Consider the following 24,019-nt stretch of genomic DNA (forward strand, 5'->3'; position numbering starts at 1 on the left):
CTTATTTTCCACCCTGATTTACGAATAAATTCTTTACAAATCCTACCATGTGAATTCATGGATTTTTTTTTTTCACATTCTGTCTCTCACAGTTGAAGTGTACCTCTGGTGCAAATTACTGACCTCTGTCATCATTTTAGGTGGGGGAACTTGCACAATCGGTGGCTGACTAAATACTTTTTTGCCCCACTGTAGATAATCCTTCCAACTCAGAGGTCACTCAAACTTGGGCTGAGTCCTGAAGCAAAAACACTCCCACTAATGACAGCATCATGTGTCTCTTTGTTTTGTTTTGCTTTTTAATTTGAACAACAACTTACTTTCAGAAATCAGATTCTTCCCTGTGATTTGTCTGCTGTTCAAAGCATCTTTTGTGCAATAGATTTTGTTGTGTTGTTGGTGCACTAACCCTGCTTCTCCCCTTCTTCTTCTCTCTATTTTTCTAGTTTTTCTTCTTTGACGTCAAAGTACAACAGTCGTCATGGCAGACGAATCGGACATGCGCAATGAGCTGGCCGATCTGCAGACACGTGCAGACCAGATAGCTGATGAGGTACAGTAAGAGAAACATGTTTTTTAGAGGTTTTTGTTGTTGTTGTTAAAGTGTTTTTCATTTCTGTTCTACACATTGTTGTTTCTTAAGACTCCTCTAAAAGCTCATGATCAGACAGTTTTTTTCATATTTGTGGCTCTGTATCATGCCAGTGAAAAATGATATCCTAAATATGTATATACTAGGTGTTCTCCTCTCCTCTGGACGCATAAGCCCCACCCACCTGCTGTTTAAACCATTTATAAACACAGGATAGCCAATCAGAAGAAAGCTGGAGCCTGGCTTTGAAGAGACTGGAGCTAAAACTGAGGATTAGATGCAACTGAGAATCAAATCCAAAGCTACTCTAAAAGAATAAAACTATATAAGTGAAAATGAGCAGAATAAATCCACTTTAAAGAGATGGGATTTACAGAAAAAATATTTCCTATAAGGCTGAAAATATATAGTAGTAGTATAATAGAGTATATTTTTTATCTTTAATTTACAATATGTGACAGTTACACTGTAATATTTCTCATAGATATAAATTGCTGCTTTCCTGCAATATTGACAGCTGCCTGAATATTTATTACAATCTATTCTCTATTTTTCTGTCAGTGTGAAATGAAGATCCATTCAATTTAGCCCATTATTGGCTGACGCTGTTCCTTTCTATCTAGTGTTTCTCTGTGGTCCAGATAGATTGAACTGTTAGCTGTCAGACTCCAACTCCACCATCCAGACAACAACTGGCAACAGTAGCACTGCCTCTTTTATGCAGTTAGGTCCATAATTTGTAGAACAAAGACACAGTTGGATTTTAAATCAAACAGTGCAGACTGAAAGACGTCGTTCTTTTTCTTTTTGTTGTGCAGACTCAAAGACTGCACTTAAATCACACCATGGTTATTTGATTTAAACTCACCTGTGGTGGTTTTCAGGAAAAACCATAAAACCTGCGTCTTTGTCCGATAAATTATGAACCTAATGTATTTCATGTGCTGCTACGTTGAAGCTAATCGAGGCTGCAGAGCAGAATAAGGACTACTGTTGCCAACTGTATCTAAGATGGTGGATCTGTAGTCCATTCACAGGATGATGAATATTATTTACAATAACTGTAAATTTTATCGTGAATAATTTATTTACGAGAACAAGCCTGTGCCCTCTGCATCTTTAAATACAAAGTAAAAACAATCCAGCTCTGTGTGAAACACTGCGATTCCAAATCATTCTGCTATTTATGAGCTATTGTTTAAAAATTTACTTTGTAATTAATCACTTACATCAGCTACAAACATGCAGAGAACTCCTTCAGGCAACAGCGCCAAGTTTTAACTAATGATAATGTAGCTCACTGGCAAAGTTACCACATAAACAGGGAACAAGCATAAAAACTGAAATCTCCAGTAAAAACGGATTTTTCTGTGACATTCCAATTATAATTTGACATTTGAAAATGGACCGTTCTCATAAGGACACAAATGTATCTCCAAAGCCTGCAAGCTGACAGATACAGCTGCTAAAGTGACCTCAGCTTGTTTCAGCATTTGGAGCTCTAAGAATCTTTCATCAAGAAAGTGCTTTTTTTGGATAAGGAAGAACTCTGCCCTTTTTTAATGAGATGAGAGGAGCTCAGGAAGAGCAGATAATTCCATGCTGCAGAATAATGGATCAGCTCAAATGGCATTATTAAACATTCATGAGGAGATAATGTAGGGCCAGTGATGGGAATAGAGGAAAGGAAAAGAGGAGAAATGGGTGGAACGTTAGATTGATAGAGCAACAGGAGGCAAAGCAAATAACAGTAGGAATCATGGAATCAGACAAGAGGAGAGGAACATCTAGGTGTAACTATATTACTGAGTGACACTCATTCGTCTTACCATATTAGTGGTCCTCCGTTCTCCCTTTCCACCTTATGTTTTTAATACATTTTCTACGTTAACACACTGAGATGTTGTTGAGAAATTTGTTACAGGTGCCACACCGTGTGTCTGTGTTTGCTCTCCTTTGGACTCTAAGTTAATCCTTTGCTAATCTTTCTCTTACTCTCCCTGCAGTCTCTGGAGAGTACTCGGCGCATGCTGGCTCTTGTGGAGGAGGTGAGTCCAGTGATTCAATGACACACATCACATTAACAGATACAAAAGACATGAGAGAGAGAGAGAGAAGCTGATTTACCAGAACTGTGAGATCTTCTTGTTCTTGTACATGCCCCTCGCCTGTGCTTCTGCTTAATGTCTAAGGTTGAGTTTTCACATGGATTTACTTGGTTAGTCAGTCCCAAAAGATCTACACTTGGCCTACTAAACTTTCTATAACTTCCACAAAGTAGTATTCTTTGACCCTGTACTTAAATACCTGATGGACCTCCTCTTCTTCTTTTGAGGACTTGCACTTGTGCATGTCCAGTGCATGGTAGAGCTCCTCCACTGTGTCACAATAGCAATCCTTAAACAATTCTGAGCAAAGGACAAAAGATTTGCTTGAGTAGGACAGTGATGAACACTAGGTGTGCTAGTGTGGCCAGAAAATGTTGTCAACATGCTGTGTGATAGCTATGGCACACCTCACAGTTAAAATGGCTTGCAATAAATGTCGTCCATCAGGCTTGTAAGCCTGGAAGAACGATAACTGTGCTCCTGTTTGCACTACTGACCTGATTCTGAGGCTTTGAACCCATTGATTGTTTCAATGACGACTGCTGTTTAGCCTGTGGATCAACATTTATCATAACAGATGATCCTCAACAAACAAGTTAGATGAGTTTGATGGATTAAGTTTCACAAATGCACAAGTGGTCAGAACAAGACTCTCAACAGAGGGATCTAAAAATAGCAGGATGCCAAGCGCTGAACACTTGCTGAAGTACACTAACTTAATCAGGAGGTCAATATTTGGAGAACTCTGCAGTTTGTCACAGTGAATTTAAGCTGCACCAGTGTTTTCTGTGTTTTTGTGTGATCCAGACTGACCCTAAGATGTTGAGATCAGAGCTCTGTTTGAAAGAATCCTTGTTCTTCTTGTTGCTGAAAAAAATATTCACACACACACACACACACACACACACACACACACACACACACACACACACACACACACACACACGTATGTATATATATATATATATATATATATATATATATATATATATATATATATATATATGTGTGTGTGTGTATATGTATGTGTGTGTGTATATGTATATATGTGTGTATATATATATATGTGTGTATATATATATGTGTGTATATATGTATATATATATATATGTATATATGTATATATATATGTATATATATAGTTCCAAATCTATACTTATTTAGATTTCTCTCTTATGGTACAGTATCATTTGAATTACCTACGATGCCTAAATTACTTGTCATTCCATTGAGCCAGGAAAAAAAACAAGATATTGTTGTTTTTACTTTTAGCTTACATGTCAGCAGGATATTCTAGCTTTAAGTGCTACCAAGATGAACGCAATAAACAGCTGTTCATATGTCCTTTAGTTATCGGTGTATTCACACTGGCTGCAGAAATGGAGACATGGCTTCACACTAACCCCTGGACAAATGACCATGTCTAATGAGAGAAAGCCATGAGTGACAAATGGAAGTCCTTTGGGAGACCTACTCTACATACCAAGCTTTTCATTCACATCGAAAGAAATTAAATATGTGTCCCTGAAGGGTTAGCATGCTGATACTGTATTAATTTGGTTCTACAGTGTGTGCTTCTTCTGTAAAGATTAAGTGTTATTTGTAGGGTAGCTATGATTTGAAAAATGATGCATTTTGAAGGATAATCCCACTTATTGAAGTAATCCTACTTATTAAAATAATTATTTTCTTTATTATTAAAACAACAGAAACTGACAGATTAAAAAACAACCTTGTATAATAAATCTGAACATTCACTTTTTTCTGGCACCATCCTACAGATTAGTCACAGTCACTGACGTATGTGTAGTTTTAGCTCAGATAATTTATTTCTATCTTCAGTATGAGCCACATGTGTATTGAAAGTCATGACATATTCAAACCAAAGACCAAAAACAGGATAGATGAGTAAATCAGGCGAGTGTCTGTTGAGGGAGCGGAGAAGATATAAAATGACAGAAGCTAATAGTCAGGAAAGTATATAATTAAAATAAACTTGCATCCATCTTCAAGATCCCAGAATAAAATCTTAGGCTGCTTTTCTGACTAAGTTCCCCTTTTATGCTCAGATGTTTAATTTCCAGTTGTAAAAATTTCCAGTCAATTCATCATTATTATTCCTGAGCCATTAATTTTCTGCCACTTACAGTCGGTGATGTAATATGTCGTTGTCTCGTGCAAATTGGACAGGAGCAATGAGCGACATGAGCGCTGTTTTGTTTTAATGACTGATAAATGAGCGAGACAGACACAATAAAATGACTGTTTGTACAAAGAGAGTCAGCCAGTAGATCAGGTGAAGAAGACATAGACAGGGTGAAAACAGACGAGCAAAGGTATAAAAGCAGAAGACAAACCTCTGCACAGCTGTTATATAATTATGTGGCTTTTCAGCATCTACTCTGAATTCAGGTGTTAACATGATTTTCAAAATGATCCTGCGTCATTATTTTTCGTCTTCCTTTTTCTTTAATATTGGCATTTAGAAACACAAAAACAAAACTCCACTTTTAGATGAAGGCTATTTTTTATCGCTGAGACAGTAAATAACCAAACTGAATTAATACTTGTAAGTGCACAGTTTCCTCCATATCAGATGTAAAAGTGTGGTTAGTAAACCTGCATTAGTGCAGACTTGGAGGGTTTTTAAGGCACTTCAATTAAGTCTAGTTGGTTGGAAAGAGCTCTTAATGTGGCTGGCCCTCCATGCGAACCCACAAACTGAGTGAAAGTGTGTAAGGAGAGCTTGGCTCAGAAGGGCCAGCCAGGCAGACTGAAGTGCGGTTTGTAGCTTAAATAGGCCACTGCTAATGTGAAGGACAGAAATAAACCCAGACCTGTACCATTATCTTGGTGCAAACACATCACATTACACAATGTCATAGCAGAGTGTAGTAAGAAACCTCTAATGTGTATTGAACAACTCATGTCGGACATTGTAGAAGATTTCACTGTGCCTGGTAGTCACTGGCAGGAAAACATTACGTCATGTAGTGTGATATAACATGACGCTGGTAGGTGATGTGGAAATCATCTGCAAATGCTCTTTAAATAACTGAAAACTATTAGACTTTGTGGTTTAAAAAAAGCTGAACAGGCTGTTTGTTTTCTGCAAAACTCTTAAGGTTTTACTTTTCTTTGATTTTGAAATTCACTGATTAACAGCGAAGTGGTAAATGTATCATCTAAATAACAATAATAACAATCCTGTAGCAGCAGCGGAGCGATGTAGAGAGAAGAATAAACTCATGCAGCAACTTGAAAAGGTTTCATAAACGAGGACCCGCAGATTATTAAAGTCTTTATGAAAGATGTTATCGTCATGTCAGGCCTGTAGGAAGAGAAATGAAAAACTGCTCCTTGGTTTGTGATACGTGAACAAAGCAGATGAGAGCGGTGGAAATGAAGTAAAAGAATGAAAGACGGAGATGAACACGAGTAGATCAGACGAGGGGAAATGTGAACGATAAACAGATGGATATAAAGAAATCTGTGAAGGACATAAAATTGGATTTCAGTGTCTCTGTGAAGCAGATAATAACACAAGAGATCCGCTGGACAGACCTGGTGCACCTAAACGCGTAGTGAGGGTGTGCTGGGAACGTCTAGCAGAGGCCCCAGTCCGCGAGATATTCAACGCACACCTCCGGCAGAGCTTCAACAGCATTCCGAGGGAGACTGGGGACATTGAGTCCGAATGGACCATGTTCAGCGTCTCCATTGCCGAAGCTGCTGCATTGAGCTGCGGCCGCAAGGTGGTTGGTGCCTGCCGTGGTGGTAATCCCCGAACCAAATGGTGGACACCAGAGGTGAAGGGAGCCACCAGGCTGAAGAAGGAGAACTATCGGGCTTGGTTAGCCTGTGGGACTCCGGAGGCAGCCGACAGGTATCGACAGGCCAAGCGGAATGTGGCTCGGGCAGTGGCTGAAGCAAAAACTCGGGTGTGGGAGGAGTTCGGAGAGGCCATGGAAAAAGACTTTCGGACTGCCTCGAAGAGATTCTGGCAAACCGTCAGACGTCTCAGGAGGGGAAAGCGGTGCTCTACCTGCACTGTGAATAGTGCTGGCGGAGCGCTGCTGACGTCGACTGAGAAAATTGTCAGGCGGTGGAAGGAATACTTCGAGGACCTCCTTAATCCCACTGACACGTCTTCCGAGGAGGAAGCAGAGTCTGGGGATGAGGGGAATGACCCGCCAATTTCCGGGGGCGAGGTCACTGAGCCAGTTAAACAACTCCTTGGTGGCAGAGCCCCTGGTGTTGATGAGGTCCGCCCCGAGTTCCTGAAGGCTCTGGACGTTGTAGGGCTGTCCTGGTTGACACGCCTCTGCAATGTTGCGTGGAGATCAGGGGCAGTACCTGTGGACTGGCAGACCGGGGTGGTGGTCCCCATCTTTAAGAAAGGGGACCGGAGGGTGTGTTCCAACTACAGGGGGATCACACTCCTCAGCCTCCCTGGGAAAGTCTATGCCAGGGTGCTGGAAAGGAGAGTTCGTCCGTTAGTCGAACCTCGGATACAGGAGGAACAATGCGGTTTTCGTCCTGGTCGCGGAACACTGGACCAGCTCTTTATCCTCTCCAGGATACTTGAGGGTGCATGGGAGTTTGCCCAACCAGTCTACATGTGTTTTGTGGACTTGGAGAAGGCATTCGACCGTGTCCCTCGGGGTGTCCTGTGGGAGGTGCTGCGGGAGTATGGGGTGTCTGGCCCATTGCTACGGGCCATTCGATCCCTATACAACCGTTGCAAGAGCTTGGTTCGCATTGCCGGCAATAAGTCGGACTCATTCCTGGTGGGTGATGGGCTCCGCCAGGGCTGCCCTTTGTCTCCGGTTCTGTTCATAATTTTTATGGACAGGATTTCTAGGCGCAGCCAAGTGGCGGAGGGCTTTCGCTTTGGTGGCCTCAGAATCTCATCTCTGATTTTTGCAGATGATGTGGTTCTGTTGGCTTCATCGGGTGAAGGCCTCCAGCTCGCACTGGAACGGTTCGCAGCCGAGTGTGAAGCAGCGGGAATGAGGATCAGCACCTCCAAATCTGAGGCCATGGTTCTCAGCCGGAAAAGGGTGGAGTGCCCACTCTGGGTCGGGGATGAGTTCCTGCCCCAAGTGGAGGAGTTCAAGTATCTCGGGGTCTTGTTCGCGAGTGATGGGAGAAGGGAGCCGGAGATCGACAGACGGATTGGGGCTGCAGCTGCAGTAATGCGGACGCTGCACCGGTCCGTCGTGGTGAAGAGGGAGCTGAGTGTAAAAGCGAAGCTCTCAATTTACCGGTCGATCTACGTCCCTACCCTCACCTATGGCCACGAGCTGTGGGTAGTGACCGAAAGAACGAGATCGCGGATACAAGCGGCAGAAATGAGCTTCCTCCGAAGGGTGGCTGGCCTCTCCCTTAGAGATAGGGTGAGAAGTTCGGCCATCCGGGAGGGGCTCAGAGTAGAGCAGCTGCTGCTCCACATCGAAAGGAGCCAGCTGAGGTGGTTCGGGCATCTGACAAGGATGCCCCCTGGGCGCCTCCTGGGTGAGGTGTTCCAGGCATGTCCCACCGGGAGGAGGCCCCGGGGCAGACCCAGGACACGCTGGAGAGATTATATCTCTCGGCTGGCCTGGGAACGCCTTGGTATTCCCCCGGATAAGCTGGAGGAGGTGGCTGGGGAGAGGGAGGTCTGGGCCTCTTTGCTTAGGCTGCTGCCCCCGCGACCCGGCCCCGGACAAAGCGGATGAAGATGGATGGATGGATGGAGATCCGATTTGATGAGCGGTGTCAGGCCTTAAGTCGGAGAGTAAACTACACAAGATGAACATGCTATTTTGTATTCATACAAGCTGTTTTTATTAGTGAAGTGATATGAATTGTAAATTATAATCTAAGCCTAAATAGACGTATAACTAATAGTTTTACCAATGAGGTACACTCACTTCAACCCACAAACTAACAACCCATGTTTTCAGCCGTTATTGTGGTATCGTTATTGAATCACAAGGTAAATACGTGAAATGCATCAGCGGTATTGTGAGGGGCAGAAAGCAATCCCATAGCTAGTTTGATGAAGCTTTTTAATTATGACCTTTATTATTTAGGCTAGATTAGACCAGACTAGTATCGAGGTACCTTTATGTGCCATGTGAGCTGGAAGTAAAGTGTGGTTATGCAAATCATGTTTTTTTCTCAACTCTAGCCAAGTAGTTTTAGCGCCTAATGTAACCAAATTAATTTAGAAAAAAATGCCATGCAGGTTGCTGTGTGTTTCCCGTGTGTTTGTACCCCAGCCCATCTCTGAACATGGCCTTTTAAATAGTTTCAAAATATGCATATTTTTTATTATTTCAAAGTACTGTTACAGATTAAACTAATGAGAGGGTGTTAAATACAGTTGTGCAACAAGTATGCACAAAGTGTCCTTTGGCACCTGTAGCAATAGTATGCTGGATCTGTCCTTACAATTAATCTTGTGTGGATTCCAACATAAGGACCCTTTAGCATCACATTTAAACACACCGGTAAGCCAGACAGCAAAGTGCAAATGTGAATGAAAGATCAATACCAGCTGTGTTTATCTGAAGGACTGTAACTGATACAAATGCAGCACTGAGCCTCTAAGAAGCTTAAAATAAGTTCACCTTTAAGATATCACATTATTTTTATTCTTCCTACTTCACGAGTTGACTTTATATGCTTAGAAATATATCAAATGAGGTCTTCTTCACATATTTACAAATGGTTAACATCAAAACAAAGTGCAAAGAAAGAAAGCGCCTTATCTGTTCATTGGGTAGAAAATTTTTGTGTGGGTGGGGGGACAGTATCCTGTGACTTTATGACTCACAGTGAAGTGTGAAAAAGTCCTGATACTCTGTGAGCATGTGTCCTTAACTAGCCATGCAGAAAGAAGTGATGTCACCGCGTGAGACTCTGCCAATTGGCGAGGTCAGATATCCTGTCCTGTAGTTCTGAGGCCATGGCTGCCCTCGCATGATTTCCCATGAGCCCTCTTGGGGAAACAAGCCGCCCTCCCATAGGGTTTATGCAAGTGTATCTGCAAACTTTGGCACAGCTGAATGCGATGCTAAGAATTATCAATTTCTTTCATCAAAACTCATGTTTTTTGTCTTTTAATGTTATTTATACTGAGAAAAATTTCCTCATCCAGTTTAACTTTACTCATACAGACCCATGCAGACCCAGTCTTTTTCAGCATTGATATAGATGTGGATCAATTTCAGTGATACGACTGATTTGTGACTGATTTATTCTAAATGTGTAAACTTTTTAACATATGTAACTAAATACACAAAAGATGGATACTTTGTACAGACATATCAGCACAGCAAACAGCCAAAAAATTGTAATGGGTTTTGTTTTGCTTCCTGGCCTGTTCACACATTGTTGTGGGACCTCTGGGGGCGTCCTGTGGTGCCTGACAGTAGGATGTTTGTAGCAGATCCTTTGGTTCCTTCATGATTCCTGCTTTTTACACAACGTTAGACACAATTAGTTTTGTATTTTGGACATTTGGAAGTCCGATCAGTTCCTTTACCATATTTCTCGAGCTACAACTAAAAAAAAGCACAAAACATTTTAATGTATACTTTATTAATCCCCTGTAGGGAAATTACTCTCTGCATTTAACCCATTCACTCATTGAAGCAGTGTACAGCCACCAATCCAGCGCCTGGGGAGCAGTGTGTAGGGACCTGCTCAGGGGTACCTCAGGGTAGCCGTTCAGTGGATTCAAACCCTTGACCTTCCAATCACGGGGCGACCACTTTACCTACTGAGCTATCCCTGCCCTATTTTGTGCAGTTCAGTGGGGTGCACTACTCCTTTGGGGGAGACAGCTGTACCCCGAACCCATCTGAAAGTTGCTTAAATATCTTTTATCCCATTTTAAAAGATAAAAATATCAGGTTTTCTTTCAGAGGTGCGTTTTTGTCACCTTTGGACGGAGCAGACTAGCCGATCATCTGCTTTAATCTTTATATTTAGCACACAGACATAGGAGCAGTTTTGTAAAGCAAGAAGCTGTCAAAATGTCCCTGCTGTTTTCTGCTGTGCCTCTCAGGATCAGTTTCAAAAATGTGATTTCAGATTGCAATTTGACCCACCTTTGCTGCTGCTTTGATAGCTTTGCTCTGTTCTGCTCTGCTGACCTTCACTCATCTGTCAACTTTATTTCTCTTCTTCCTTTCACTTCTCTTCTCTGCTGTCGTCTTCTTACCTCTCCTTCTGTCTGTCTGTTAGAGTAAAGATGCTGGCATCAGGACTCTCGTCATGTTGGATGAGCAGGGAGGTAAGTTGACAGGGAGAGATCACTTTTATCTGCTCTGCTCCTGATTCTCTCTTGCTGCAGTTTCACGGTGTACAATCGGAGAGTCGTCATCAGTACATCCAGTATAACACTCTAGATTCTCAGACCAAGTTTAAGGAAAAATAATGACATTTATGGTCTTACAGCAGACCTGCACAGGGAAAAGTGAAATGAAGGGGTTCCCACAGGTTCGGAGACCCTTTGCAACTTTTACTTCTTCTAGATCAACCTTGGCTTCTTCTTCTTGGCTTTCTCTTTCCATAATTTCAGGCTGAACTAAACATTGATTAAGTTTGGCTTTTAGGGATGCGACTTTTTAAAAATACAAACCAAAACAACAGAATCACTGTAAAACTGACTGCAGCACAACACTTTTTTTTTATCAGTGGCGGAAGCCACAATTGTAAGAAAAAGTTACATTTGATTAACGGAGTATACTGGAATGTGCTGCTGAGCTTGCCTTCTGCTTTGCCTCCCTGTATTACACTTTCATGCCCTTTTCTCAGTCACATGTTTATGTTTATGCACCAATTCATCAGCTGAGCTTTGATGCAGGCTGATATTCCCCTCGTTGTTCACCATCCACTTCAGATATCATGAGATTTGTCAAAGGCAGTGGTTGATAACAACATAAACAGGCATCAGCTGTTAGTCAGTTTAACACTACACATTGATGTTAGCCCACATTTCACAATCATTGCAGCCCTACACCTTATGAATTAAAACTTGGATTCTTTCTTAGCTGTATGTTAAGTACATGTTTTACTTTGCTCTGTTAAACCAAGCTAACATGTTTGCGGTTCACCTGATTGTCAGGTCTAAATGTTCAGAGGTCAGTCAGTGACAGATAATGTGTCTTACCAAAGTCATTTTTGGGAGATTTACTCTATGACTCAAGAAGAGCCTTTTCCGGCCTGTTTTTGTCTACGTAACTTGGGAGCAAGTCAAACAAATAATGATTTTCTGTGGAGATTCTTCATTTTAAGATTTTCAGTGAGCAAAACAGCTGAACGCACTTCACAACAAAGTCAAATTTAGAGGGAAAAAAGTATTATAGTAGTATAGTATAGTATTTTTATTTCTTAATACTTGGTACATAACTCTGGGTGGATTACCATTACTTTTGAAAGCCACTTAGATTAATGGAAATCATGGATGTTTACCCTCAAAGTAGGGATTATAAATCCCTTCACTGTTTGTCCGCAAACTACACACATGTACATCACTCTGAAGTATTAATTAACACATGCGGACTGTCAGAGCGTAGTAACTCCAGCTGTTTTCAAACTCAAACATAACCTAGTTATAAGTGTAACTGGAGATTTTATGCATGATGTAATACATGTTGTTGTGCCAGTTGTGCAGACACCCAGTAACCATCATGTGTGGCTCAACTAGCTAGCTTAACTGGAAGCTCTAAGCACTAGCTTTGCAAAACCTGTTTAGAATGAAGAATACAGTGAATGAAACAGTCCATGTGACAATTTATTAAGATTCACTTAAAAAAAAGTGTAAACTGAGTAGAGCTGAAATTAAAGAGCTAAACATTACAACAGCAAAACATTGTGTGTGTGGCTTTAGTTTTAAATGGACACAGTTAGCATGTTAGCTTGACTGCATGAATGAAACACTTTGCTTATAGATAGAAATAAGACCTCTTACTGTTTAACACCAATGGTTATGTTAGTTCTGAGTTTTTTCCACAATTTTTTAAAGTGTATGAACACTATCGTCTCTGAAAAAGTCTCCATGTTTGCAGAGAGTCCTCACTATTTTTAAAAAGTGTGCTAGAACTATGGAAAGGTTTTTTTGCACAAACTCTGTGAAACATGCATTAGAGTGTGTGAAGAAAATGAAGTTCAGTGAAGGCTACTACCAGTCAGAGGTCAGTGGTTTGAGTCCCACAGAAGTTAAAATTAATAACATACTGAAACTGACTGAATTTGTATGTTTTTCCAACCTTCATAATAATATTTGAAGACTACTTTTCTGCCTTTAATAACCACAAAATCTGCTGGTTCGTGGATGCATGTAGAGACACAAGGCTCATGGATTATGCGTAAAAGAGTTTTAAGTAAAAATACAGGCAGCCAGAAATGCTATAATAACAAACAAAGGAGGAAGAAAGAAATTCTCAGTAAATATGTACAGTTAATATCCAGTAAATATATCTAAACATTTAGTCATTTGCTGAAAAAGTGTGAAAAAGTGCTTGCCCCTGTCCTGATTTCGTATTTTTTGTATGTGTCACACTTAAATGTTTCAGGTCAAATATTATAAATAAATATTACTTTTATTTTTGCTAATGTATTTATTTAGCTTTATATTAATCCTTCTGTGCTTTAATTTCGCTCCCATTTTAATTTATCTCCCTTTATATTTATGAATTATGAATTTATTTGTGAATATTATTTTTTAATGGTTTTACATTTACCATATTTATCTCATTAAAGACAAACATCAGATAAACATTTACAAAGCAAACTATAAAATACCATGTTCTGTCACATCTTACTATGTTATTCGTGGCACATTCAATTTTATTTATAGTGAAATCACATTTTGTTATTTAATTCTGGTCCTCCATATAGGAAATATGTCTGTATCTTAAGCAGGCAGTTCTATGCATGAGAGAGCAGCCTACAGTAATGGGCCTGTCAAGAGAACAGATAGCCTATTTTCCTCTTCTCTCTTTCCTCACATCTACTTTCCCCCTGAGTAACTCTTGCCACAGCACACAGCTCACTGCTGTAATAACAGGACAACAATCAATGCAGAGATTTAAATTACCTCTGCCTCTAAACGAATGTCCTCTGTACCTGACCCTACATCTCTCTTGCTTGCACTGCCTTTCTCTTCTCTCTTTTCACTCTTTTTTTCCATCTATCCTTCTCTCTTGGTTACTGATGGTAATTTATTTGTGTCTCCTTCACATATAGATATAAGAATTACCTCCTATATTTCTGTTAAAGAAAATCACTGGGCTGGTCATGCCTGTAGTAATTAGTACACTCTTGTTGAGGTGTAAACTGGGCGGGGACTAATCCCTCTTTGCACTTGACACTAAACGACATGCACGCACACTCATGCACAGGTCACACCGGAGGAGATTTGTCATTTCTTGCAGAGATGTCTCACCTGTGATGGAGGTCTTACTGCAGCTAATGAGCCCCTCCCTACTTGGCTGTTACATGCTGTGTGACCTAAATTCAACCAGACTCAAGGCTGATGGATTATACACAACTGTGCTTGGATGAGTTTTTAACAATTGTGACATTTTTGCAAACAGCACTAAACTTTGTCGATCACGTTTTCCATCTGGGGTTGCCATTTAAAACAAAATGCATTTGTGTTTATCCATGAACTTAATTTTAAGATCACAAAAATAATTTAGTTATTTTTAATTCATTAAAGAAGCTAAGTGTTCAAAAAATCAAGACTAAACCTTTTGTGAAGACAGACGATGGCCACTAATAGAGAAGATAAAGTCTACTAAACATTGAGTTAACAAACAAAGCTAAACATGTAACTTGGGAGTGTGTCACTGCTGCGTTCAGCAAGCAGCCTTTTCACAGGCTTGGATATGTGTCGGAAATTGCAATACATAAGCAAGAAAATCACTTACATAAGTCTAGACTTTGCAAAAGGTTTTATATATAAATAATGAAGGAGTTTTCTATTTAAATCAAGGTCAGTCCGTTTTATAAATGCGGCCCCTGCAGGCTGAACATGCATAACGATTTTGTCATGATTTATGTTGTTACGTCCCCCCCGAAGGAGTCTAGGCATACGAGTAAGGGGACCAGTAACAAATGAGTCCAGAACAGAATGAAAGGAGAACAGACAGGTGTTCTTAGTAAATAAAAGTCTTTATTATAGATAATCTTAACATAAAGAGCCGGCAACGCCGTTTTACCGATAACACTTGGAAAAAGGAAAAAGGTTGCAACAACACAGGACACAACAACCAAACAAAAACTCCACACCACGAGGAGGCACTTCCAGGGGCCCACAAGCTCACCCTGTCACTAGCAGCAGCTAGCTTTACTGCTGCCGAGGCCCACAAGCCCACACTACTCACGTGAAGCAGTTACACTGCACACTGCTTCCACACTATAGGATCTCTCCCGACAACTGCGACACCCAATGTGGGAACACCAGAGAAAAACCCCCTGCTCACAGCTCATCCCCAGCTTAGATAGCTTCAGAGGTGATTGCTGACTGGATTCAGGTGGCAAACCAGGCTAACCAAGAGCAGCTGTCTCCTGGGGAGAGAGGAGAGTGAGAGAAACAGAGGGGGTAGGAGTGGCAAGAGAGGAGGAGGCGGAGAAAAACACCACGCCCACACAAGGGCAGTTTCAGGAGGCACAGCTAGGGCCGTAACATATGTTCATAATAACTAGTTTATTAATAAAGAGTTGAAGTTTATCCTTTCCATTTTCTTAACTAATATTGGTTTCTGCTTAGCGATATGTCTGAGCCTCTCTGTCTGTCATTTTATTAGCAGGATTATTTAAAAGGTTATGAATTCATTTGCAAGGAAATTTTTATAGAGGTGGAACTTGGGCTAACTTTGACGTGATTAACTCTTGAAATTGATCTGGATCTGAGGATACTTTGAAGAATTCTTTTTAAGTAGACATTTTGCAGTTTTACAAAAATAGTATCACACTGACGTAAGAAAACTCGGGAGAGATTTTCTTGGTGTTCTCAATTAAATATCATAAGACTAATCTGGAACCAGATATTCCTCCTTATCCAGGGATTCAGTTTATAAATGGGGTAGGGTGAATTCAGTGTCAGACAGCTTTCATTTCTATCTACATCACGCAGTTACAGCCAGGCTTGAGACTGAAAAATCGATACATTGTTTCCTTTTGTCTTAATAATACACTGGTGGATTTTATTAAAATGTGCAGGCGCCATGACTGGATTATTCAATCAGTTTGAATGACCAGAGTAACTACTATGGTGGCACCTATAGTATATTATTTTATTCTATTCTGTACAGCTGTGTACTGTATTTATTCTTATTGTATTCTAATTTTTGCGTCATAACTTTTGCACTGTCCACTTCCTGCTGTGACAAAACAAATTTCCCACGTGTGGGACTAATAAAGGTTATCTTATCTTATCTTATCTTATCTTATCTTATCTTATCTTATAGATGGCATTACCTTCTTTTTCTGTGGCATTAATACTGAAGCCTGTTTAATGCTTTGCATGCGGCATTGTGTTGTTAAACCCTCCGATATGCCTTTACACAGGCACAGTAATAGTTTTTTTCAACAATAGTCCGTCCAAATTTGTACTTAACCTATCATATTTTGAGACCTTTTAAATAATTTTTGGCCCTTTCTGCCTCTTCTGATCCTTTTTTCTTCTTTTCGTTCCTTTTGGATCTCAGGCTTCTCAGCCACCTAAGCCATGAATTTCTGTCTTTCACTCTCTTTGTCATCTATTTCTATTCTCACTGACATGCAGTAATATTTAAGCAGTTAAGGTGGCAGAATAAATGTCCTTGTGTACACTTGCAGAATTGGATGAAGCATACTGCTACTGATTCTCAGCACCACTCACATCAAATACTTACTGAGAAAAGATGATCCCATGGAGGTAGGGAAAAAAAGGCTATCACGAGAAATGCATGCAATTAAAAGTCACATGGAAAGCTCCAGATGAAGAAAAATTAAAGTTCATTTGATACTTTTAATGCTTTTTGCCCGCTTTGCCTTCTGCATCTAGCAAAACACAGTCTGCCTCTTGCAATCTAGCGTAGAGCGCCAGCCCTCGATACAAACCAGTCAACTTTATTTCAACACTCTCATGCCTTTGTCCTCACCAGAACAACTTGATCGTGTGGAAGAGGGCATGAACAAGGTGAACGCAGACCTGAAGGAGGCCGAGAAAGATTTAAAAGATATAGGACAATGCTGTGGTCTGATATGCCCATGTATTAAAAAGTAGGTACCGGCCAGGAGTCGTGCGCTCTTGCCTGTCCAGTGCTGGTGATGGTGGTGGTGGTGGTGATGGTGATGTCTGATGTCTCTCTTGTCACAGTCAATGTCTTTTTTTGTCTTCTCTCCTTTGTCCCCCTTCTCTACTCCCATCCCCTTCCTTCCACCCTGCAATTTCTTCCTCTCTTCTCTTCTCATGTGCTTACGTTCTTTTGCTGGGATAAATGACAATGTGTTGGTAATCAGAACAACTGGAACGCATCGAGGAGGGGATGGACCAAATCAATAAGGACATGAAGGATGCAGAAAAGAATTTGAACAATCTAGGACAGTTCTGTGGTCTATGTTCATGTCCCTGTAACAAGTAGGTGTTGCCTATGTCGCCTGACTGCATGTGTTTCAGTGCCTGCCTACCTGCCTCTTTATCCATCTGCCTGCTTCTGGTGTGTAGAGCATGGTGAACTGTGGTGTGAGCAGTCAGGCCTACAGCCACAACAGCACGCTCTCTGAACAGGCACCAGCATTGCATGCACGAGTGTGAGACAGATTATTTAAATTAAGACTCTGCAGGGAGAGAATGTGTGCATGCATGAACAACATACGGATGCCACTGTATTTTCTGTCCAGCCTCAGCAGCTGTCAAAAGCCCTTCATTCCACATTGGATGAGAGATTCTCTTCCAGCAGGGAGCAGCATCTGCAAGGATCTCGGCCACAGAAACACTCCAAACCCTACCCAAACTCCCACCCTAACGTCCTGCAGCATGATGCATCACGTTGTGTAAAAGTCCAACCAAGAAACAAATCAGTTAGTCGCCTCCTTACATAAAGATATATAATTGGTTATGCCTCAGTGCATTCAAATGAATCCAAGCTTTTTTCTATTTTTTCTTTTTTATAACAATAGGACTCTTTGAAGAAAAAGGGTAACTTTGTTTTACTGGCTGTTATTGTTATCAAGTAAAAAAAAGCTTATCCTGGGTTACACAGTTACTTGATAGTCACAGCCAGTCAGTCTGACGGGTCCTCCAGTTCAGAGACATACGTTAAAGTTTTATATTTCACATTTAGCCTTTTGGAAATGTGTTTATTTGCCTTTTTGCAGACATTGTGGTGAAAATCTGCATTTTTAAATACTCTATCCATGTCAGTTCAAGACCCTACAATATTAGAGAGCAACCCCCAGTGATCCAGGAATTTGTTTGGAGGAAATTATGAATTTGGTGACAGTAGGAAGGACTCTATGCTTCTGTAGAGTGTAACTAAAGGTGTTATTGTATCACTTATAAACACATATATATATTTAAGGAAGTGAAAGCTGGGAAAATTTACAACCTTACCTCTGATTATAGATTGAATCCTACCTCTCTTCCCTCAACATTGCCCTGCACATTACAGTCTCATGCATGAGTTAGGCAAACTTGTTCTCTTTTTTCTGACCACTGTTTCAGTATTAAAGTTCTTAAATCTGTATATTTACTTTTTAAAGTTAAGTTGGATTGCTAATGTCAGTTTTGCCAAACTCCTGTGTGATCTGTTCTCTACCCTTTTAGCAGCCAAACTATGGCTGCTGAGTCATGTCTGAGCATACTACACGCTGGAACAAATACATTTGCTGGATATGGTTATACTATTTCAGAGCTATAGAAAATACAAGTGGCTTACAAACCAAAAGTGTATATAAGAAAATTATATTTTTTATTTTCATTTGGTTTACACCCAAAGTGTTTCTCAGATATTTGCCTGGGAGTGAATAAAGTGAAGTCTTAATGATTAACAATATGCACATTGTATGTACAAAGGTACAAGCCATGAATATGGGGAGTTGGGTAAAACTTGCTCTTTTGTTTTTGAGGAAAGGATTACACAGAACCAAACAAATGATTTTTGTGTTATATCTGATTTTATTCCTGTATTACTTAACTGGTATTTTTTTTAGTATTTTTGTTTGCCTTTAGTGTGTAAAGCAACAATTTTTAGATCTAATCTGGAAATGACATTACATTTGAACAACAGATAATTATTGTCCAACACAGTGACATTGACATTAGCACTATCCTTTTCGCTTTACTTCAACACATCAGTCATTATGTATGAGTAAAGTCTCTTTTTCCCATTTGGAGAATATTTAATATTTGGGTGTATTTAAAATCCGTCTTTATTCTGCTTCCAGAAGATTTGGTTTTTGGGTTCAGAGCTTGTCTATTCTATGGCTCTTTGGTCCTCCCTTTTGTAAACCAGTAGTTATGTAATCCTGTAGTTACGTCATATGTTTCATTTGATTGAGACTGTTTGTATGGCAACCCTGGGTCAAATAGCATGAGAAAAAGAATTCTAGCATGTCTAGAATACCTGGTGGGTGAATTTGTGTTGCCTCAAATGGGCTGTAATTGGCTGAAAACCAAACTAAATTTACCTAAGTGGAAATCTTCACCTACCAGATATTCCAAGCATTGTAAAACAAATGTTAAGAATTACATTTGCTTATTTGACTGTATGCAGTGAATCCTCCTACTGATCTATCCATCCAGATGAAATGAAGGGCTGGTTTTAGCAAGTCTTCCATGCAAAATGATCACATTGTATGTTTAGGGATTTTTTTTTTTTTTAATTAATATGCTTTTTTTTTTTTTTTTAAATCACATTGGATCTAACGGCTTTCTTTTAATAGATAGAGCATGTATCGGATCCTTTGCCTTTTTTACATTTTTCCTTTTTCATGTCAAATATCATGTTTCTGCCTTGCATGTCTCCTCACTGCATGTTTACATCTCTGTGTTTGTGTGTCTTCTGTCTGGAGACTGCTTGTTGTGTTCAGTGTTTGTGCTTTTCTGTATGTGCTTGTGGGAGAAGTTTTGTTTTTAAACTTTTAATTCCTTTCTTGCATAAGCCACATTGAAGCTTACTATGTTGGATTCAATTGATCTGCATGTTAGATCAATTATTTGCTAACAGACTGCAAATGCATGTATGTAACCTTATCATACGTGGCTGGCATGTTGCTTTTAGGTGGCTAATTGGCTTAAAACCATCTGCAGTGTCTTCTAAACATATATTCATATATATATATGTTTTGATTGTAAATAGCAAGAAATAAATCCACATGGATAAAGCTGCTTACTCACATTCACACTCACTGGCTGCCTTACATGTTTACTCAGATACACAAACCAGCCCACAAATACACACATACACAACCATTCAGTCATTAACAAACATGCATATACATGCACACACATAAACATACACACACAGAATAAAAAGCTACACTGACTCTGACTGAACTGTATGTGTGGTAGGATTAAGGGCGGGGGCCAGGCCTGGGGAGGGAACCAGGATGGAGTGGTGAACAGCCAGCCGGGGGCACGAGTGGTGGACGAACGCGAACAGATGGCCATCAGTGGGGGCTTCATCCGCAGGTAACCATTCATGTGTGTAGGTGTTGGTTTGTGTACGCCCCAAGCTTGCTTGTTTGTGTCTGACTCTGTGCATAAATGCTCAGGTTTGGTTGTTGTGCAAAATGAGATATGTGGTAGTGTTTATGTATGTAATTATGTAATGACTGGAGGCATATCCTGGAGCCGACTGTTCATGTGACTCTTTAAGTAACTGTTTTCCTTCCTTATGCACAATGTGACTGTAATCTCTCAACTGAGTTTCGCCTCAGGAACAGATCAAATTGTATATCAGTTTAATGTTTAAAGATGTAAATACTGACGAACTGTGGAGACATTTCAGTCTGCAGCAATATCTCTTTAATTATGCATTAATTCGATATTTATATCAACACAATAATAGTTCCCACGACAACATTTTGAACCTATATCAGCGTTTAACCATTTAAAGCAAAAACTTATTTTTATTTATGTATCGCAGCTTAATTACCTGAAACCTATCTTTGGCTTACCAGAGGGATCTCAGCCCTCATGTTGAAAGTCATTCAGTAATACCTAGTTATGTAATTTGCTGTCTGAAAGGTGAACATTTGTACTTTTAAACGTGATGTTTCTAACCCTTCGTTCTCACTAGAGACAAAAACACTGTAGTAGTTAGTGTTTCCTTCTTAAAGCAGATGTGTTATGTGTTAACCTATTTTCTGTTGTGCACGTACTTCACAGTAGAAAATGGTCACCAATAATGCTAATATTTTAAGTTAGAGCATGTACAGGTATTTCCTTTGTGCCAGTAGGGCAGGCTTTTCTACTTTTCTGTCTATATGATTTCAGTGAGAGCAGAAATTCCTCACAGGTAGAAACCCGACCGCCTTCTATTTAAACCTTTGGTTTGCAAGAGGCAGTCAAACAGAACACACCAGACTTAAAGAAACCCTCCTGTAGAGGCAAATGAGTTACAATGACTCACAGACAATGGATAAACTGAGGGGCTGCATGAATAAGACCTTTTAGTAAGGAATAAGGATTGGATAAGGGCTTTTTAAAATTAATATTACATGTTTTTAGGAAGCAATTTAACTCCATTAAAATGCTCTCCAGCACAATCCAACAACAGCTCCCATTGACCTTAAGCCAATAAGCAGTCTCACTTCAACCTTGTGAATTTTTCAGGGTAACAGATGATGCTCGGGAGAATGAGATGGATGAGAACCTGGAGCAGGTGGGCGGCATCATTGGCAACCTGCGTCACATGGCCCTGGACATGGGTCAGGAGATTGACACGCAGAACCGCCAGATTGACAGGATCATGGACAAGGTAGTGTACAGTCAGAGCTTTTTATGCCACTACCATGAACAGTATTCAGTTTATTTGATATGGGATGGTGTTTTATATCTGTATAATAAATATATATGATGTTTGATGGAAACAAGTCAGCTTCAAAAATGACGCTTTGAAATATATCTAGACTGACTCATTAGGTTATAATTTCTCAAAACATTAAAAAAAAGAAGAAGAAGAAAAAGACAGAAATCGAAAAAAGGAATTAAAATCAGAACGTGTAGTTGGACCGTTCCAATGCTGGAATTTTATGTAATGCAAATAAAACACAAAAATACGTGCAAAATATAACTGTATAGAAAAAACAGAAGTTGGCTAATGGATTACAGGCTTGGCATCAGGGTATATAACAGCAGATATAAACCAGTTGTGCTGACTTTGATCAGATTTAGCCCCGATTTCACACACTAATGGGGAATTCCTGATTCACGTGCCATTGCATACTTTATCCATCCATTCAGTATCTTCATTTAATTTGCCCCTCTCCAATCTTTAGCACTGGTTTGACCACATTTTCCTACCTGAGCTCTATAACAGTTGGTGCTTCTTTCTTTCAGGCTGATTCCAACAAGACCAGGATTGATGAGGCCAACCAGCGTGCCACAAAGATGTTGGGCAGTGGCTAAACTACAGCGAAAAGTGCTTTCACCCTATTTAATCCATGTCACCCTAACCCCCACCCCCCCAAAAAAACAAACAAAAACAAACAAAAAAAGAAACCCTCAACCAAACCTATCCCTGCCCTTAACATCGACACCTGGCGCCCTCTTCCTTTGCTTAGTAGCAGGCACTGCAAAATTATGCTTTTATTGTGATACTGATAGAGTTTTGCACACATGCACATATCACACGTTGCTCTGCTCGCCCATCCAACTCCTGCATCACTTCCAGTCCTTGTTGTCAGTGTTGTTCTGTGATGTTGCTCATCTAATTTTGTTTTAAAAAAAATAGTTACACAACCACCAGTCAAACTCTTTCCATGCTGTACATAGTGTTTCTTTAATGGTTTCAGTGATTTAGATCACGTGTCCTGTTTTCTTCATCATTCTTTCTTTTTTTAAAAAAAAAAGTATATGTGTAAGATAAGTTGTATGTACCCCCCGTTTCAAAATGTCCTTCACTCATATCAGTATTCTGGTGTTGTCACACAGTGTATTCAACAGTTAAGATGTTGTGATGCTACAGTACCAATAAGGCCACACTGATTTGAAGTTACCAAATGAACATGCAGCCTTTACTGTTTATTACCAAGGCTACTGTTTAAATACATTTAATGGCCATAGTTGACCAAGTGTCTGGGCCATTTGGATGAAGATGTGGCTTTCTGGTCAAGACTATACACTGGTATTTTATCAACTCAATTAACAGAGCAGTCTTAAAAGAATATAATGCCATTTAAACTGTATAGAACAAGTATTTTTCCTCAGGGAGCGAAATCTGACCATTTAAAAACAAAAGCAAAATGTTTGTTTAATGCATTGAAATCTATAAAAGCCACCGCTTATAAGGCTTGGTGTGTAGGTGAACAACTGCAGTTTCTTATGGTCTGAATAGCATCATTGATAATCAGACAAATATTAGCATTAATCACAGTGAATGTACAAGGAAGTGAGGCTTTGATGGAGGTCAGAGGTCAAGCAATCAATCCAACAACTTATTCACGTACCATGCTACAATTTATTCATGATCCAACCCTAGCAATATAAAGTAGTGCATTAAACGTATTATGCATGTCCATCTGCTGCTAGAAAACACAAATTAATTCAGTTAAACAAGCAAATATACCCCAACATGGAAACCGCATGCTACTATGTAGGCCACACAGAGGAGGGACCCGTATTTATCTGCAATGGTGCCACTCTTTGTTTCATGTCTCTTTACCTTTCCAAACTGTGACCATCACTGTAAAATAAAACCTTGGAAAATGCCAATAAAACTATCATAACTGTAGAATCATACTGAGTTTTCTTCCTTTTTTTGGAACAGAGTGGAGGTGGTGAGAAAACAGTTTGAGTAATGGCGTTAAATGTCTGCAGTGTTACACTACACACAAGTTAACACCTAATCTGAGTGTGTGAGTTGGTTAACAATTGTAGTAGCATTTTCAGATTCTGTATTTTTTATGTCTTTCTTCAGAATAAAGTACAATAATTGTTATGCAAGGAATCAGAGCCACAGTGTAATTGACATGTATGGATTTTATCTGGAATAGTTGAACAGTGTACTCCACCCCTTGCCCTATGAGCTGGGGTAGGCTCAAGAGATAGGCTTAAGAGAATAAATGAACTCAGAAGTTTTGGCTTCTTGGAAACATTTTGAGGTTT

The 24,019-nt window shown here is 40.0% G+C and overlaps 1 protein-coding gene across 1 annotated transcript; it reads left to right on the plus strand.

Moving 5' to 3' along the window:
• Positions 1-481: 481 nt before the first annotated feature.
• On the plus strand, positions 482-22,321 carry LOC146639355 (synaptosomal-associated protein 25-A-like). Its single transcript, XM_085352022.1, has 7 exons — positions 482-553; positions 2,599-2,640; positions 10,939-10,987; positions 17,209-17,326; positions 20,261-20,380; positions 21,527-21,671; positions 22,253-22,321. The coding sequence occupies exons 1-7, from the start codon at positions 482-484 to the stop codon at positions 22,319-22,321; spliced, it is 615 nt and encodes a 204-aa protein (XP_085208148.1).
• Positions 22,322-24,019: the final 1,698 nt, after the last annotated feature.

Source organism: Diplotaxodon limnothrissa, linkage group LG1, assembly GCF_057381915.1.
Source record: "Diplotaxodon limnothrissa isolate DT_005_m linkage group LG1, D_limnothrissa_male_GT1.1, whole genome shotgun sequence".
Classification (NCBI taxonomy): domain Eukaryota; kingdom Metazoa; phylum Chordata; class Actinopteri; order Cichliformes; family Cichlidae; genus Diplotaxodon; species Diplotaxodon limnothrissa.

What these genes read in the sequence shown, in the direction of transcription:
- LOC146639355 (XM_085352022.1), top strand. Translation starts at nt 482, where the DNA reads ATGGCAGACGAATCGGACATGCGCAATGAGCTGGCCGATCTGCAGACA. An exon ending in CATGTTGGATGAGCAGGGAG is followed by an intron (nt 10,988 to 17,208) that starts GTAAGTTGACAG and finishes GTTGGTAATCAG; the next exon opens with AACAACTGGAACGCATCGAG. An exon ending in TGTTCATGTCCCTGTAACAA is followed by an intron (nt 17,327 to 20,260) that starts GTAGGTGTTGCC and finishes TATGTGTGGTAG; the next exon opens with GATTAAGGGCGGGGGCCAGG.